Here is an 18711-nt window from a genome sequence, read left to right on the forward strand (position 1 = left end):
ACCCTTAAATTCCCAACCCCAAAAGGCCGGCAACGCACTTGTAACGCCTCTGGTGTTTCAAGTGTCTATGGGCGGCGGCGATTGCTTACCTTCAGGTACGTCTGCTCGTTTACTGTGTCCGATAAAAAAACTACAATATTCTTTCTGTTTAGTTCGGTTTTCCGAAAAATATTTTGGTAGTAGCACGGGGTTTGAAATTGTACCCAGTATATGGCAATAGCCTCACTCCCTATTACATGGGAAAAGTGGGTTTTGGGAATGTAATTAGTACGCAGTGCCTTTTTACTCCTGTTGCCCTATGCTGTCTTTACACATTTTTCCTGGTCGTTACGGTGGCGGCCAGGTGTGTACGAAAATTTCGATATTTTTTCTAAACAAGTTTACTTCGACCCTGTCTCTCAAAGACAAGGGGTTTCTAATTCCGTTATTTTTAGCTAGGAAAATGCAAAATCAAATACGAGATTTACGAATCCAGTGATTCCACAGAATTGCAAAGGGGTGTACTTGCCTTACCTTACCTCTTGGGTTCTAAATGTGTTGCTATTGATTGCATAAGACTTACCAAAGATTTCCATACATAGGATGTTAGGGTTTAAGTAAAAAAAATATGAAGTATGAATAAAACGAAAGTATTTAATTCGCATAATTTATGTACATACAGACTGAGAATGCATCAAGTTACAAATTGAAAACAAATAATTTACTCTTACACGAATAAAATGCATATTTACACGACGTCTCTTGTACGCACGTAATTTCACTTAATTACGTATACATCACTAATATATACAGATACAGTCGAGTATTAGGGTCATATATGTACAGCTAGCAACATAAATGTGTGCGCACATTACATGCTCACTACCTGCTTGTACATCCGGAGTATTTCAAACTAAAACAAAATCTAACCTCACATTGAGCTTCTCTACAGATAATATCAATTTACGCATTACATCTTAGTTGTAAGTGCAGAAAGCATTACATTTTTGAGACTCATTAAAAACTTAAATGCTTTTTCTATAACTGCACATGTCCAACTAAATGCTTTGAGATATCATAATGTACGCTATGAGACACATGAAACAGGTCGATAGTGTAAATACTACAAAGAAAGTGACTTCACTGCTCCATTCTTAAACATACGATTACACATAAATATTAATCAATTTAACACTACGTAGCTATAAAACTTATCAAAGAAACCAAATGCTGCACACAGTCAAATGTTTCTTATTTAAAAAAAAATTAAAACTTTCTTGTAACTGTTAGGTAAATAGAACGTAAAATAAAAATATACAGAAGACATTATCCCCTGTGGTATTACTAAAATTTGGCAACAATCCCTAGCTCGAAGGCCCGCGCTCGGGCTCCTTACTCCATTAACTATACTTACAGATATAGCCATTTTATCACAGACTAAACTTACGCGTCCCATTATTCTAATTCTAATAAAAAGCTGACTATATAACTTGCATTGTTTTGCGTCAAACTTTAGCTGCCAAAAAAGATTAGTACGATAAAAATGTCACCCAAACTGTTAGTTAATGATACTCAACAATGAAATGCATTATGTCTTTTGTATCTTACTTAAATAAATGTCGAGAATGTATCGCGTATAACTTAGTATTCAATGCTGACTAGACTTCAAGGGAACACACGTACACGCTTATTAGATACATTCTTTGTATATTAAAGTTATTTACAATGTTACGAAGGTAACAAAGCCTCTTATTTGCACTTAATTGCTCACACTCATCCTTAGCTTCGAGTAGGCATTCTTGTATGTACAAATTACTTGCAAGTCTTGCAACATTGGCAAAATGAATTTGCTGCATTCTGAATTTAAAGTTGAGCGGGAATATAGAACTTGAACATCAATTCGTATTTCGAATGGATTTGAAAGGCAGAAGAAAAAAGAAAGAAAGCTTTATTAGATGTAACTGGCGAGTATTATATCTTCAGGGAATGTATTTATTTATTGTATGTTTATTATATCAAGTGAACACTTTTGGTGATTTTGAGCGCTTTTTTAAGTCTTACAATGCAAGTAGCAACAGAATGTCCAACAAATTCATGATGTCAATCTTGCAACAAATTATTAATTACTAATTTTATAACTAAAAAAATGCTCATACAATATTTGTATAAAATGAAAACTAAAAACAATTGCATTTTTTGTATATAAAAATATTGTCAATAGTGAAATACGTAGCATTATGGATTACATAATTATTATTTTACGATAATTTATAATAATTAATACATTATTTATTGAATTACTCGTTATTATGGCGGCCACGAGGGTAAGAACGAGATTACAAATAATTTGTTAAAATATATTTTCTAGCTGTCTTTTGACAACGCTACAATGCTTATACTTAAGAAATAATATCAATTAGCTTTTACAAATGAAATAAATCATAATTTCATCAAGATGCTTCATACAACGAGCACCAAAACTTGTGAAGACTTTGTCAGTCATTATTTAAGATAATTTATGCAGTCGACCATGGCATAAAATATTATTTATTAGTTGCTCAAACAGTTACTTTTTATAGACTTATTTTAGTCAAACGAGAACATTACTCAAGTTTATTATAGCGGAATATCTCCATTTAGTAGCACTACCGTATAGGTAAGCCAATTTTATTAAACATTATTTAACTTAACACATAAATCTCGCGGCCACAAGAATACAAATATAAAATCTAAGTCGGATATGATATTACATTACAAACTACGTTTTGTGATTAAATACGATTAAATACGGCATTAAAATAACAAGTCTAGAATCATAAGAAATTGTGATAAAAATGACTAAAATATTTATTATTTATACGTCATACGTACGTATAAACATTGTTGATATAGTCATAGGGTACCATTTACGCATATTTAGGAAATACAGAGAGTTGTTTATTCTACATATTGTTAACCAATATGATAGTAACTGATAAAGAAAGTAAGAAGTTCTTCCACTTGACAAATGCCTGAATTAACTGCTTTATAACGATACGACTGTTATCTTAGAAGCTCGATAAGAAGGCAGGTAACTAAAGACAAACTTATTATAATTATATTTTTATTGTAAAGTCGACACTAAGGGGTCGAGGTAGGACTTAAAATTAAATGCAGTATATTGCATGAGTTTCGTAGGCTACAAAAGTAGAGACCGAAACAGCTTACAGTAGTTAGAGTTGCCAAGTAATTGTTACCTGCCCGTCAGTATCATCACACACAAGAGTATCTCGACAACGTGATTAGGACCTTCTTACAGTATGACCATATCTGCGATATCACCCTTAGGCGGCACGGCGGAAGGTCTGAAGAACCTACACAGCCAATCGTAGAGCTTCATGCGCTGCGCCCGCGCATTCCACTCGTCAGTCTCTTCCTGGTCCGGGGGCAGCTCGTCGTCTGGACCAACGTCCCACGTGTCTGGTGCTGGTTCCTTTATTTCCTCGAAGGGCTGCGTGGGTTCTGGGTACGGTTCATCCGCGCCTAAAACCTGAAAAGCGTAGATCATGTTTTTAGTTGAGTTGCTCTGTAGTAAGTGTGCAAATGATATATGATTTATTTTTAAATTCTAAGTGTAAAATAAAATTCGAAACGATTACATTATGAAAATGTATATAAAAGAAGAAAATCAATTAACCATTAGGGCAATCTTAGGATCAAATGCAAAACCGAGTAGAATGGCTAATAAATGAATTACTCAGTAAACAGAATATAAAACTGAAAAATAAAGTAACAAGTGGGCAGTAAGTAGATACCTGTGCGAGAGACAGCGCGATGTCGGTGGCGGCGGGCATGTTCCGGCGGCGGCGGGCGAGCGAGCGCGTGCGGCGCGGGGACAGCGGCGCCGGGGCCGCCTCCACGCCGCCCGCGCCCGCGAACAGGACCGTCGCCAGCCTCTGGAACCGGGCCACCTGCGGGAAGTGCAATATTTCATGTTAAAATCATTTTTTTTCAAAAGAAATGAAATTCTAATGTCAAAGACCATGCTCAAGTAATCGATTAAAATAAACTAAAGCGGTATTTGGGTACACAAATTATTAGATTTAGATTTCAGCCATGATCGTCCCACTGCAGGGCAAAAGCCTACACAAATTATCTAAGTTAAAAATTTATATGTATAATGTGATATATTATTTATCTCATAAGTGATTTTAGAAATACGAATATGTAATGAAAAAGTAATAAGTTTAAGAGTCCATTGGAAACACCAACAGCAAATTAATACAAATATAAGCCATACAAACGTACCTGTTCCTTATTAGTATGGTCGAGCGCGTCGTGTAGATCGTTCCGCAGGTAGTGCAGCGCGGCGACGGCGGCGTCGGTGTCGCCGTTGTTGGCCCGCGCGGCCAGGCCGCGGTAGCGGGCCTCCCGCAGCGAGGCGCGCGCCGCCTGCACCAGGCCCTGTAGTGTAGGCCTGCGCAGGCGCAGCGCCCACAGGTCGTCCAGCCGCACGCGGGGACTGCCCTGGTTGCCCGGGTTGCCGCCGAACAAGTAATGAATCTGGCGGAAGAATGGGCTATTTTAGTATTTGTATGTAAAAAAATACGACCAGAGATATTTTAGTCTTTAGGCAGATGTAATGAAAGTTTAGGCATTTGTTTGGTTTTAGTATAAACTTGCATTAATAGACATTCGTTTATTACGACTCCGCTTACAACAACCAACCGCTTTTAACGACCGAATTTCACACATAATTGTCCGGTTACAACGACAAAACGACGAGCGTTGCCGTGTTTACAAATAATTCATAGAAAATAATGAAATAAATGATTAGCTATCTCAAATATCGCCCCGCGCGACGCCTCTGATTGGAAATTGACTGTTTATTTTATGGCAGTACGTATTTGTAGGTAAATCCAAATGACGCGATAAAACGCGAATAAAACCAGAAATAAACAAAAATTACAGACCATTTGCATTAAATGTAAAGTTGTTAGAATAGATTTACACTTCCATATAAGAAAGCGGTACATTATGTACGTACATTACACATCCTTACATAATTTGAATAATTAATAAATAACTATTTTGATTAAAATGAGTTTTTTTATCTGCTCATCACCTAAACGGGCATTTAACTGTAATATCTGTTATATAAAAAAAAACTTTTTTCTGTTCGTTTAATACGACTTCCGGTTAGTACGACGTAATGTCACCGGTCCCTTGGTAGTCGTTATAACCGGATTCTACTGTACTTTCAGTTTTTGTTAATTATATGAAACTGTAGTTTTCTTTCGCTTGGCACAAATTCTACTTCATTAATTGCCGCACTCAGAGTCATTTAATGGTTACTTAACCCACTCCTTACGTTACTAAGGAATAGTTTAAGTAACCATTATATGTCTCTGAGTGCAGCAGTAAGTTTATTAGTCATATCCAGTTACCAAAAACTTAATAATACGTCGTTCATAATTTCCATAAAGTGAATTCTTGATAACATAATAATATAACTACATATTAACAATTAAATATCTTCAAAAGCCTCACCTTCTTAACAGGATCATAGACGAGTTGGTGCGCGAACCGTGGCCGTGGCTCGTTGGGCGCGACGCTGTCGTTCCGGTACACGCAGGACCACGTCAGGCGCCGCAGCGAGAACACCCACAGACTGTTGTACACGCGCTTGTCCTTCTCTTTGCTCATACCCTGGTACAAATATTGGTGGATTATGGTATGGGGAATGAATTTTGAACTTTGTTTTGTTGGTTTTAAGGTTTCTTTTTGTTTAATAGAGTAAATGAATAAAGAATAATGAGGTGTTTTCTAGATAATAGTTTTAAATATTAACGATTGAATAAACTGTAGTGTGAATGTTGAAAAAATTGCAACGAATGTATTGCGTGAAAGTTAAAAAAAATATGTATACCGATTAGATCTGTCAATGTAAATTATAATCTTCAATTTCTCAAAAACATGCAGATTGTTAAGATTAATGTAACATTTCAACTTGAACTGAAATTGGGTAAATAATACCAATTTTTCAATGAATCTCTATTATTTCAAATCAAAAGATATCTAATGACATGTATCTATGAACCAGAAGAACATATAATAAACATAGTACTTACAGAGAGAACGAAGAGTTCATCGGTGTCGGGGTCGAGCGTGGCCCGCTGCGTGAACCCGGCCTGTGGGGGTGGGGGGGCGGCGGTGGCCCGGCAGAGCGCCCCGCAGCGCCCGGTGGCCACGTCCCACCACCACAGGTCCACCAGGTGCTCCTTGTTGCGCTGCCCCGCGAACATGTACAGGCGCCGCTGGACCTGGGCACCATAAATAGAGGATGGTTAAGAATTGCCATATAATAAAACTGGCTTTTTCGCGTTAATAACAGGGAAAGTAATTCTATGATAAAACTGTTTGTTTGCGTAGAAAGGAATATCCAATTCTAAAGAAGGTTCATAAAACCAAAAACAACATAATATTTATGTACTATGGAAACTTGGGTAAAACTTCACCACTCAACTCTTTACTAAGAGCTCCGATTGAATTCGAAACTACTCGGGCATCCTCGTAATAAAATAATATTAGCACTATTTTATCTAAAAGTGATATGAATCAAAAACATAGACAGATAAGTTACTACTTTTCTACTCTTTTCCGTTTATCCCATTACTTTATCGATAAAAATACAGACATAAAAAGGATAACTATTTAAAATATTATTATGTAACTTAAAATCTTAAACGTACGGGGTGGAAGAGCATGGAGTGCGAGACGCGAGCCTGCGGCGCGTTGAGGTCGTGTCGGTCGCTGAGCACGAGCTGCCACGTGTTGGTCGCGATGTAGTACGCGAACAGACCGGAGTACTGCGGGCTCACCACCTCCTCACTGGAACCACAAACAGGGTCAGTATACATACTATTATGGTAATAAACACAAAGGGGTGCTACCACACCATTCGAGGGATGGTCGATCGATACTATCGATCGATGGTAGAATGGATTAGTCGACGTCGATCGATAGTTTCTACCACATCAATCGATGGATAGTCGATAGATACGATTGGTCGATGTCGATAGATACGATTGGTCGATGTCGATCGATAGGTGTGGTAACACCCTAAAGATCTATTACATCTCATAGCTCGTTAACATAGGTAATATTATTAGTATAAAGTGGTTACATTATTTGTTCTCCTTGAAATTGAAAAAGATAAAAAACAATTTAATAATAACACTGGTCAACAAAAATTTGTAACAAGAAAGGTGCTTACTATTTTTGAATTACCTACCTACCCTTATATAAAAACTATATTTACTTTGATTCCATCAGGTCTTGTTTTTGTGTTACAGCTACTACCCATAAAATTTAAGATTAACCGTGATTTAGTTTTATTTTCACATTCAGAGTATTTAATATTTGAAGAGCGTAGTTATGTTTACTCTTTTATGAGTTAAGTGATTCTTATACAATGTCAAGAAAGTGTATAAATGATCCTGACAAGTTTTGTTATATATGTGGACACATTACTTTTAAAACTCAGCGAAGAAATTTGACACCTTTAGTAACCAAGTTATATGAACAGTATTTTGGCTTTGCTATCGGACAACAAGACAAAGCGTGGGTTCCACATATATGCTGTGTTACATGTGTGGCTCATCTTACTGGTTGGGCAAAGCGATCTCGATTTATGCCATTTGCAATTCCGATGACTTGGACGGAACCAACGAACCACTCATTTGATTGTTATTTCTGTTTAACTGATACAAAAGGTATTACAATTAAAACAAAAAGTAAAATTAAGTATCCTAACCAGTCATCTGCTAAAACACCAGTCCCTCACAATGAGGAACTACCCATACCAGACCCACCTAAAAGTTCCGATCTGTCCGCTACACCGGAAACAATCGAAGACGAAATTTTAGATCCTGACTTCCAAAAAGCTTAAAGTTAAAGCTTAATCTTTAAGTCCTCATATCAGGCAATTAATGAAAGATAACATATTAAAAAAAAAACTAAGCGATTTGGAAAAATCAGCTTGGGAATCTTTCATGAAAGTGACTCAAAACTTTTCTCGGAAACCACCGATCGAATGACTATGAAAGTATTGTTGAGCAACTTTTATCTATGTATAAGGCTTTAGGGTGTAATATGTCGTTGAAAATACATTTTGTACATTCAAATTTAGTCTTCTTTCTTGAAAATCTGGGCCGTTAGCGATGAACACGGTGAAAGATTCCACTAAGATACTTCTACTATAGAAAAAAGATATCAAGGCAAGTGGAGTCCACGTATGCTGGCGGATTATTGTTGGATATTACAACGAGACATCCCTGAAGCAAAATATAAAAGAAAATCTTAAGGTTATCCCGATTTTATTATTGCAATATAGAGGAATAACTTCACTTGGTCAAAAAATATTGACATTTTCTAAAATATTTAAAATTCGAATTACAAGAAAACTATTCGTATTTGGAACATTTTGTTTTCATTCCTATTATCCTTATTCTTGCTCGAAACATAATTAGACAAAAGTTTTCATGTTACACACAAAAACTGTTTTTTTGTTGACCAGTGTAATTTACATCTACTTGAAAACTCCGTCTCTAATGACCAAAATTAATACCTCGGTCGAATTAACGTCAACAGTCTATCTTTAAACAAAAATGTCGGATTAACATCGACAATAGTGAATAATAAAGTGGTACATACGTGTTGGCGGGCAGCACCCTGCCCCCGAACACATAGATGGTCTGCGTGTCGGCGTCGATGCACATCTGGTGGTCGAAGACCAGGCGCGGCCCGCCCGCCGCGCTCGTGTCCGCGCAGACCAGGCTCCACGCGCCACTAGCGATGTCGTATACGTACAGGTCGCTCTGGGGGGGAACATAATCACATTAAAATTAATTTCAAGTATTGCTTCAGCACGAATGTTGATAGGAGTGATATCACGGCCTTACAGGAAGCCAGCGTGAAACAACGCCTGCGTTATATTTTGAAGTGTGAGGGACCCAATCCTCCCACCTCCATTCCGAATTTTCAATTTCCAGTCCCCTAACTTTCCAATTCTAAAATCTCTAATCCCCAAAAGGCCGGCAACGCACTTAGAATTCCTCTAGTGTTGCGAGTAACCGGCGCGGATTAATTACCATCAAGTGACCTTACTGCTCGTTTGCCGGCTTGTACTATACCGGTAATAGGCCCATAGGTCCTACATTCTATGACCGATGATCCTAGACCTCTGTGGACCATTCTAATTTACTGTAAAAATGTATTTTTCTAGTAAATAAGGTAAAATGAACTTACATTCATGTTCGTAGGGATACGCTGAGCATTATCCAGGTATCTGCAATAAGAGACAATTATTATAAAAAGGTAAACAGTAGTGTTTGTTCGCAAGTTATAATGAATTTGTTTAAGAATTCCAAACACAATATGATATAGATAAAAGAAAAATAATAAGTAACAAAATAAAATCGTACGTCAATCAATCAGTTGATTAGTGTAATGTTCATACGAAATCGTAGATAAATTGAAATATAACTAAATATAAACACAAGTGAACTAGTTATAAATTAAAATCAAACTATAAAATTCGTGTATCTTAAAGTAGGCATAATTTTAGGGCTATTAGACGAGTTAAAGAGAAGTTCTACTATTTTCAAGTCACACCGGGACTCATATTCACGAGCAGCGTACACTTTGGATTAAAATTTTCGTTTTTTTTTTATCGTATACCTAATTCTAATAATATTTGCCACGTACCTGCCCAGTGTGAAGAGACGTCGGTTGACGGGATCGAAGACCATTTTATGGCATGACCGTGGAGATGGGCCTCCAACCTCCCCGCTGTGCTTACACAGCAGAGTCCAGCGCTCGCTGGTCGTGCAGAATGACCAGAGGTCATCCAAATCCTCTGATCCGTTCCACCCTCCGAAGAGATATAGGGTTCCTGGTGGAAATTATATTAGTATTATTCGTTTTTATATCTCGTCAGCCGGTTTTATGAGCGATTACCTACAATGACGTTTTTTTGGTGCCACAAGAAGAAAGCAATATAGAGGTATTGTCGTCAATACTTCAAAATTTTCTCAGTAACGTAAGTAGGATTACGTTCGGTGTAAAAGTGAATGATAACGAAAGAATTTTTCTTTTTAAAACGTTTTTTAAAGTTCCCGAATCGAGCATTCGAATACATAGAGGAATATAAGTTTTTAAACTGACATGGTCACTAACACTATTATTAGAACTTGAGACGGGATATTTACCATGTTTATTTATGTCGATGAGTTTCCGATATTTCGACACTGTCGCCATGATCACGGAAACTCATCGACATAAATAAACATGGTAAATATCCTGTCTCAAGTTCTAATAATAACATACATGAATTTCCAATTTTAATACTATGTAATGTATGTAAATTATCATTTAACAAAAAAAAAAAAAAAATATTACCAGTAGTAGCGTCCACGACGAGCTGATGTCCGCCGCGCGGCCCGGGCTTGTTGTACATCAAGCCTCCTGCGCTTGCGCTCTCGCACGGCTCGCTATGATCCGCGCCGTTAACTGGCGCTTCCTGTACAATGGAAAATGGGGTTTAAGTACTTGGCAATAGGATGAAAATTATCATAACAAGGTTTCGAACTAAAAAGTTGCAAAGAAAATTGGATTAACTGAGAATACGAGATTTTAGTTTGGAGTTCTGTTATAACGTAATTTCAGTTTAATTTAGTTTTATCATTTTCTTATACTTAGACGTGAGAGTATCAGTATAACGGAAAAATAGGTATTCTAAGATTTTTCTTTCAAGAAAAAAACCCGACTTGCCATCTGCAACATCAGAGGTATCACAAATACGTTGCGGACTATGTAGGATACTGTTTAATTGCAGCAACGTCATGCTTCATCATTGCCATCGAAGATGATGACGAAATGTTAGCCAGGTACAGGTTTGCGGACAACGTAAAAGGTTACCGGGGCTCCGGCTCGAAGCAGGAGAATGAACAGGATGGTTTTTAGTCAGTAAGAGTCTGACACTCTCTCCCGCCTCACCCAAGGCGGGAGAAGTCATTGGATGATTTTCCCCCCTCAAAAAAAAGCTAGGTACAGGAGTACTCACCGCGGTATCAGGCCTGGGGTCCCGGTCGGCACAGAGCAGGTCGTGCTGGCGCGCGGGGGGCGCGGGCGGTGCCTCCCCGCTCCACAGCCGGTCCTCCACCTGCGTGGAGCACGCCGACATCTGCCGCCACTGCGGGCTGTACGGCTGCCAGCTGAGGTACCAGTCCAATTCACCCTCTGAAATATTACATTATACATAATGAAATATTACATCTCTATTAAACCAATTGCTGTTCGTTAGTCTCACTAAAACTCGAGTACGGGTGGACCGATTTGGCTAATTTTGGTCTTGAATTATTTGTGAAAGTTCAGGGCAGGTCTAAAAGGTGAGAAAAAAAAATGTTTGAGACAGTACAAAGTTTGCCGGGTCAGCTAGTTATACATAATAATCTTTATTACGCAAAAGGAGAACACAAGTATACATTAATTCGATACAAATCATAATGGCATAGTAAAACTCTGACCTCTGTACTAGGAAAATACCTGTCACAGAAATCAGTGCAATAATAGATACACTTATATATGTACATCACTAGGTCCTACATGTGGTTTATCCCGCGACATCAGAATTAAACGTAGTATTGCGTTATTTATTCATTAGATTCCTTAAGTTTGCTGTTAATGTTTTTGCGTGAAAGAGACAAACGTACATCAACAACACACAAACTTTTACATTTATAATATTTATTAGTGGTAGGATGTTATACAGTTCATACATAAGTTAGTTTAAGTTGTCAAATGGTTAAAACCAAGTCTGCATGGTCCGTCTGTATGTTACTAGGCAAAAATCCCACACTCCTTAGTCTTTTATCCCCAGAAAGCTAGGCGCCTTTTGAAGGTTATCAATCCCCCAGTTATCAAAAAAGGCTCTATTTCGTAAATCATAATAGCAAAGTTATTTCATTCAAAACTTGAATATTGACAATAATTAAAAATCAATTAGCAGAGTTATAATTTTATCACAATATAATTTAGTATGAATAGTTAGTGGTTACAATAGGTAATGTTACAGTTAGAAAACATTAGGTTGATCTTGTTTAAACTAGTTATGTACAATTTATATAACTAGTAATAACTACGACATTATCATTGGAATTTAGGAAGCTTATACCAAAATCTAAAGTCTAAAATATCTTATCTATAATATAAAAATACTAAGTCGGGTTTTCCCTCCTGACGCTATAACTCTAGAACGCATAAACCGATTTTCACGGTTTTACATTCGTTGGAAAGGTCTCCGGCTGTGAGGTTTATTAATTTATTTATAGCCTTTTTACTTAAACGCTTATCAATGCGCTCTTCCTCCACTTCGTCGTGGAAGAAAAAAAAATAAAAATAAGGGTGGGTCGACGACATCAGACAGGTTGCGGGAATCACTTGGGTTAGAGTGGCCATAGAAAGGCCTGAATGGAGAAGATTGGAGAAGGCCTTTGCGTGAGGTTTATAGCAAAAAAATAATCAGGAAAAATATATATGCGATGCGAGACTATAATAGAGTTACGCTTATTGTCGAGCAAGGGTTGTCACTACCTAACCGGGGCTCCAGCTCGCTATATATCTATAATACTAATATAACAAAATTGAACAATTGTAACTGTCTCGGATTTGATACCCTGGGCGAGCGAAATATTATGGGGCTTTTTAAATTTCGTGAAATTTCTGTTAAGTATAGCGCGGAGTCTGAATCTCTGAAATTACGTTTTTTTTAAACAACAACCCCATTACCTACAATACAAGAAGGTTTATACTTGATAGTTCTTTTCTTGAGAATCTATAAAGATTAAAGAGTTTATGATATTACATATGCTACCTAAGAACTTTGCAGTTCAGAGATTTCAAAAGTCCAGAAGTATACTAAAATAAAAACAATATCTCACCTGCGACCGCCTCATCGAAAATTTGCTCTGCCAACTTGAAATCTCCCTTCTCCACGAGAGCGTTCCATAGCTTGGACTGCAAGGGCCCTTCGAGCTGAACTCCACTTTCACGCGATAGTGCTTCGAAAGCGTCCTTATACCGTCGCCGCCGTAAATGTTTCAGCAACAAACGTACGGCCTCTTCTTCCTTTCTCTGAAAATAAAATTATTTATATTTAACATTATAATCTATTATATAAAAATAAATTGGGTTTTCCTTCCTAACGTTGTAACTCCAGAACGCACGAACCGATTTCCACGGTTTTGCATTCGTTGGAAAGGTCTCGGGCTCCGTGAGGTTTACAGCAAAGAAAATTCAGGAAAAAATCAAGAGAAAAGCAGGAAATCAGGGAAAATCATTGGTGGAGAAACGGAGTTCACCGGGTTCGCTAATGGTTTTTAAAGATAGACTACTATCTTTAAAAACCATTAGAAAACCAACTGAAGGCTAGGAAAAAGAAAACAAATGCCACTGGCTTATAGAAGCTTTGAAATACTATGTTTTGCGAAGAAGTGTAAAGTAGCTTAATAAATAAAAAGCTATAAAGAATACCAAGTCATCCAAAGCAGTACATTTCTCACAAATACCAATGCACATTAATTAAATAAAAAGAAAATACCATAACATTATAGTCAACGAATTAATTTAATAAAGATAAATATGATACTTACCAAATTAATCGTTTCCATTGCGTTACTTATTATTTGCTCTTGGTTCTTGCCATTCAGTTCGACGTACCAAATGGTGTAGTTGTAAGCAGGGCCCCACGACTGTAGCGGAACTATCTTTAAGTATTGTATGGGGAGGTACAGACCCTCTGCTGTTCTGCACCGCAATCGAAATACCTCTGACGTGCTATCCTTCTTGAGGCCACTGGAAGTGTAAAATCTTATTTAAAATACCTTTACGCAAGCGGGACGCAGGGTAAGGGGTAGTGCTAATGCGAGCCTCTGATTGAACCGTCAGGCAACCCCCTCCCCCATCCCCCGTCTTCGTCCCGTTCGCTCTCGATTACAATTATTGCGGCCAGGAAACTTGTATTGTTTAAATTTATATTACGAGTAGTAATTTAAATTTTGTAGTAGTAGTAAGGGTTTTAGGTGATAGTAACAATTATAATTTTTTTATACACATAGGTATTGATATTGATTGAAAATACTGTCTTTGTACTTCAATAATAGGAAACTATATATGAGATTATTAATTTTCTAACTAAATTCACAAATAAACATTATTTAATTATTAGCACGAATTAAACAGGGTATTTAAATTACTTATTTGAAGTGCTGCTTTTTGCATTAACTGCCCAGCAATTCCATCGCTACAGCTATGTGATATATCAATAATTTAAAATAATTCTAATCGTTTTTTAAATGCTTTGAAAACTTGCATTTTGTGCTGTGATTTTTTTGGATGCCATATCACTTTTTATTAGATATTATGTAATTAATGATGATAATTATTACAACTATCTGATAAAAAACCAATTAATAATTAATTATTATTAATATTAGATGGAAATGGGCTCACTATGATAATGATAAAAGACAATACTTCCTTTCCTTCTAAGTTAGTTTATTTAAGTGCAATTAATGCAAAAAATAGGGAATTATCTGTCTGTGAGTTACATTAGCATAAATAGGACCCATTGCATCGTAGCATGGTATTTTGTTACGTTAAATATTATGACCAAATCCAATTTCTTTTGATATTTTATATTGTGTACAAAATTATTATGCTTATATTCTGCATAGTATTTTTGTATTAGGAATTAAAAATATAGTACTTTATTATCTTATAACATATGGTCATCTGCATGGTATTTTGCATTTTGTATACTTTAGTTGTATAGAAAATACCATACTTCTGTTGTCCATGGTATTTTGATGCTCCAACTTACGAAAATACCATGCTAACTATTACTACCTGCTTAGCAGGTAATAAACAAAAACAAAGGTTTGAAGATAAAGGCACAGATTTGTTAAGGTACCTATAAACAATTATTTTGACCTTTACTCATTGTTTTTGGTAAATCATAATAACAATTTCAATTTAGTGAGGACTACCCACAGAAAAAAAATAAAACATGAAACATGAAACTGAAAGGATTAAAAAAAAAAAGGGACCAACCCTTGTTTTGTTAAGACACCGAGAAACAAATATTATAGACTAAATAACTACTATGTCTAAACTTTAGCAAATTGGAATAGCAAAAATACGGCATATATCTGACTAAATAACTATCTTTGACAAATCGGAGTAACAAAAATACCATACTGCATAGTTGTTTTACTTTAACATATAGTCAAAATAAATCCCTAAAATATTAATAAACATGTAATCTACAGTTTGTTTAGATATTAAAAAATTGTTGACCTTGAATAATTATTTCTGGAAAGAAATACCATGCTTTAAGTTATGGCTACACTTTAGTGGGTAGTCAAAGAAAAAGGTAGAAAACTTAACTAATAGATTCAAAATCTAATCTACACAGTTTTATTTAGATGCCAAACTAGTATTTGTGACCTTCAACTAGTATATAGCTTTATAGAAGCAATATATTATGTTTTGTTGTCAAATTGTTACAGCTTCCTGATTGCTCTAGTCCGTGGGTAGTGACCATGGTCTTATATCAGTTTCCTTTTAAGACCATTATGAGTATAAACTTCACAAGCAATATGGATGAAAATGTGAAGAAATTAGCAATTATTGTTGATCTATCATTGTTATCATTGAATTGAATTGAATTCTAAATATAAAGATTGAAGTAACAGTTCTATTTTAAATACTTTTATATGTTAATTTGGGAATTAGGGTAGTTCCTTTCAATTAAACTATTTTATTTAAGTAATTAGTATTAAATGTGTCTGTACTTACGCTGTTAACAATAAAGATAAATTGTTTTCTTCTGCTCCACCAAAAATTTGAAATTTCTTCAGATCACTCACATGGGCTTTTATGTATTTGCCGAATTTTATTGACTCCACAATCGATGGACTCTTTAATTTCAGCATTATGTACTGGGATGGCGAGTTGCTATCAGTGAACCATCTCGACAGCTGGTCAGTGGGGTTATTTACCATTATATTCCTGAAAATAAAAGTGGTCATTTTACTTCATATAATATCAAAAACGACTTACCAATCTCAAGTATATTTACTCTAACACACACAAAACAAGAAGTTATCGCATCAAATCTCAAATGCTCGGCAAACAACACGAATAAATACCACGAACCGGGATTTCTTTTTCACAAACGAAATTGAAAATGCATAATAAAGTATAAAACAAACACGTACTCTGGAATATAATTACTACTGTAGCTGGAGTATCGGTGGACTGTATAGCACAATTTTACAGTCTCATAATTATCGTCCATTTTGATGTAATATTACACCAAAATAGCAGGAGAAAAATTTTTGTTGTTATTTCAGAGCCACGGCCGACTGACTTTGACAAGTTACGAAAGTGTTGCCATAATATCACATTCGTGATTTTAAGATTTATAATAATCGAGGAATCGTTCAGAAATCACAACCGAGAAAGATGCACATTTAATACATATTTTACATTTTATTTATTTAGGTTGATGTATTTTATTTATAATTTATAATGTATAATATACAACGTTTTACTAGCACTTTTGATTTTTTTTTTGTCAAGTCTTTCACATTAAAATGGTTTAAAACAATTTTTCATTATGACCTTCACCTATAAATATTACGTGTGTCGTATGTATATAAAATAAAAGTCACTGTACACAAATAACCAGTTGATAACAAAGTTTTAACGATATTACCAAGTAAGAAACTACCAGTACACTACGTTAGTGATCGGTGATTGACTTTTCAATTCTTAAATATGAAACTTAATTTTCTTTTTGTAGTATTTGAATTAATATTTATAATAAGCTGTGATGAAATTGAAGACCGATGCAATTTCTTAGACAGTAAGCTTCAACCAAATACTTTTAGACTTCTCAGTAAAGCAATTGTTCCTGACAAAATTGGAAAAGTTAAAGGAGATGCGGGCAAAATAGGAGTAATTGGTGGTTCCATAGAGTATACAGGAGCACCGTATTTCTCAGCAATCACGTCATTAAAGGTAGGCATTTTAATGTTAACAGGTTTAATTTAACACTTTATGAACTCACAAAAAGTTGAAAAAATATACACATACATGATTTTTTTATATGTTTATATATACGGTAGGTACTCCTAATGATAAATTAAATTCATGTTGCATGTATACTTTTTAAAAAACCAATTTAACGTTGATTTTTTATAGGAATAACAATAATAATATGGCATTTCTTTATATACTTATCGTGCATGTGATTAAATATATGACCATTATTAACCACCCATGTGCACTGACGCAAGTCCTCACTTTTTATAATAAGTATCCAAATAAGAGTAAATTGATGCAACATACAATTACGTTGATGGTAATTGATTGTCACACAAAAGTGTGTCATATTTTGAATAAATAATTAGATAAAAATAATTAATAATTATTAGATAATAATAAAAAGTACCTATTAGCTCTTTTATATTCTTTGTTACTGGTTGATTAAAATGAAATAAAATAAAAGTTAACTTTCAGGTTGGAGGAGACTTAGCTTATGTTATAACAACGGAGAGTGCTGCATATGTTATAAAGACTTATAGTCCAGATCTCATAGTATACCCTTATTTGAGCCCTAAATATGCATCAAAAATCAGCTCACTTTTACCCAAAATGGATGTCGTCGTCATCGGACCTGGATTAGGTAGAGAACCCGACACAATACAGTTAATTTCTGATGTTATTGAAGATTGTAGAAGACTGAAAAAACCCCTAGTTATTGATGCAGATGGTCTTTTTGCTATATCCAAAAACACATCTTTAATCAAAGATTATCCATGTCCTGGAGTGATCATGACACCAAACCTACGAGAGGCGAACAGACTAATGGAAGCTGTTTCTAAAAACGATAGTAACTGGTACAATTATTGGGGAAACTGCGTAGCTGTATTGGTTAAAGGTGATAAAGATCAGTTCTACACAAATATGACATCCTACAGCTGGACAGCCACGGGTGGAGGTTCATCGCGTCGAGTTGGAGGACAAGGTGATATACTATCTGGAGCTCTGGGCACATTTTACCATTGGGCTTTGAACAAAGAACTCTGTGAACATGAAAGCCGTACGCAACTCGCACAAAGTGTTGCTGCGTATGCAGCAGCAAAAATCACTAGAATGAGTAACTATAAAGCCTACTTAATTTACGGACAATCGACGTTGGCATCAGATATGATTAATCAAATTCATTCGGCTTTTGAGTCAACTTTTTCATTGGGATCAACATCAAGTTCTGTTTCTGATTGCAATAATGTGAATGCGAATACCACATACTATTAACAGAATTCCTACTATACCCACCTAATGAAAAGATTAATAAGAAACCGAGCAACACAAACAAGAAAACTTATTTTTAATTAAAATAAAGTATTATTAAATAATCATGCTTTTTTATTTAATCATTAATTTTTAAAGTTTATCAACCCTAAGCATCCGGGACTCCTAATGGAAAGCATTTGCGACATTAATAAATTGTTTTTAATATTGTAAATAACTCGTTAAAGTGCATGAAATGTTTTGGTAACTGTAAAAAAAAGTTGAAACTTATTATTACCTATAATAAGTTACATTGAATTTACTTTGAATTGT

General features: G+C 35.6%; 2 protein-coding genes across 2 annotated transcripts; one reads left to right on the forward strand and one right to left on the reverse strand.

Moving 5' to 3' along the window:
• Positions 1–613: 613 nt before the first annotated feature.
• LOC118265926 (muskelin) lies at positions 614–16464 on the reverse strand. Its single transcript, XM_035579215.2, has 15 exons — positions 16299–16464; positions 15877–16089; positions 13671–13872; positions 12960–13152; positions 11084–11259; positions 10420–10540; positions 9727–9913; positions 9268–9307; positions 8674–8837; positions 6711–6849; positions 6090–6281; positions 5509–5667; positions 4267–4521; positions 3774–3929; positions 614–3508 (listed from the first exon to the last, which is right to left on the reverse strand). The coding sequence occupies exons 1-15, from the start codon at positions 16376–16378 to the stop codon at positions 3272–3274; spliced, it is 2514 nt and encodes an 837-aa protein (XP_035435108.2). The 5' UTR covers positions 16379–16464; the 3' UTR covers positions 614–3271.
• Positions 16465–16728: 264 nt separating this feature from the next.
• Positions 16729–18503, forward strand: LOC118266282 (ATP-dependent (S)-NAD(P)H-hydrate dehydratase). The gene is made up of 2 exons (XM_050694770.1): positions 16729–17103; positions 17605–18503. Exons 1-2 carry the CDS (start codon positions 16861–16863, stop codon positions 18400–18402), a joined length of 1041 nt encoding a protein of 346 aa, XP_050550727.1. The 5' UTR covers positions 16729–16860; the 3' UTR covers positions 18403–18503.
• Positions 18504–18711: the final 208 nt, after the last annotated feature.

Source organism: Spodoptera frugiperda, chromosome 7 (assembly GCF_023101765.2).
Source record: "Spodoptera frugiperda isolate SF20-4 chromosome 7, AGI-APGP_CSIRO_Sfru_2.0, whole genome shotgun sequence".
NCBI classification, from domain to species: domain Eukaryota; kingdom Metazoa; phylum Arthropoda; class Insecta; order Lepidoptera; family Noctuidae; genus Spodoptera; species Spodoptera frugiperda.

Excerpts from the sequence above, each read along its gene's own strand:
- LOC118265926 (XM_035579215.2), bottom strand. The coding sequence starts at position 16,378 with ATGGACGATAATTATGAGACTGTAAAATTGTGCTATACAGTCCACCGA. Across the intron at positions 13,153-13,670 it reads CAATGGAAACGATTAATTTG|AGAAAGGAAGAAGAGGCCGT; the intron begins GTAAGTATCATA and ends TTTTATTTTCAG. Across the intron at positions 9,308-9,726 it reads CGTCTCTTCACACTGGGCAG|ATACCTGGATAATGCTCAGC; the intron begins GTACGTGGCAAA and ends CTCTTATTGCAG.
- LOC118266282 (XM_050694770.1), top strand. The coding sequence starts at position 16,861 with ATGAAACTTAATTTTCTTTTTGTAGTATTTGAATTAATATTTATAATA. Across the intron at positions 17,104-17,604 it reads CAGCAATCACGTCATTAAAG|GTTGGAGGAGACTTAGCTTA; the intron begins GTAGGCATTTTA and ends GTTAACTTTCAG.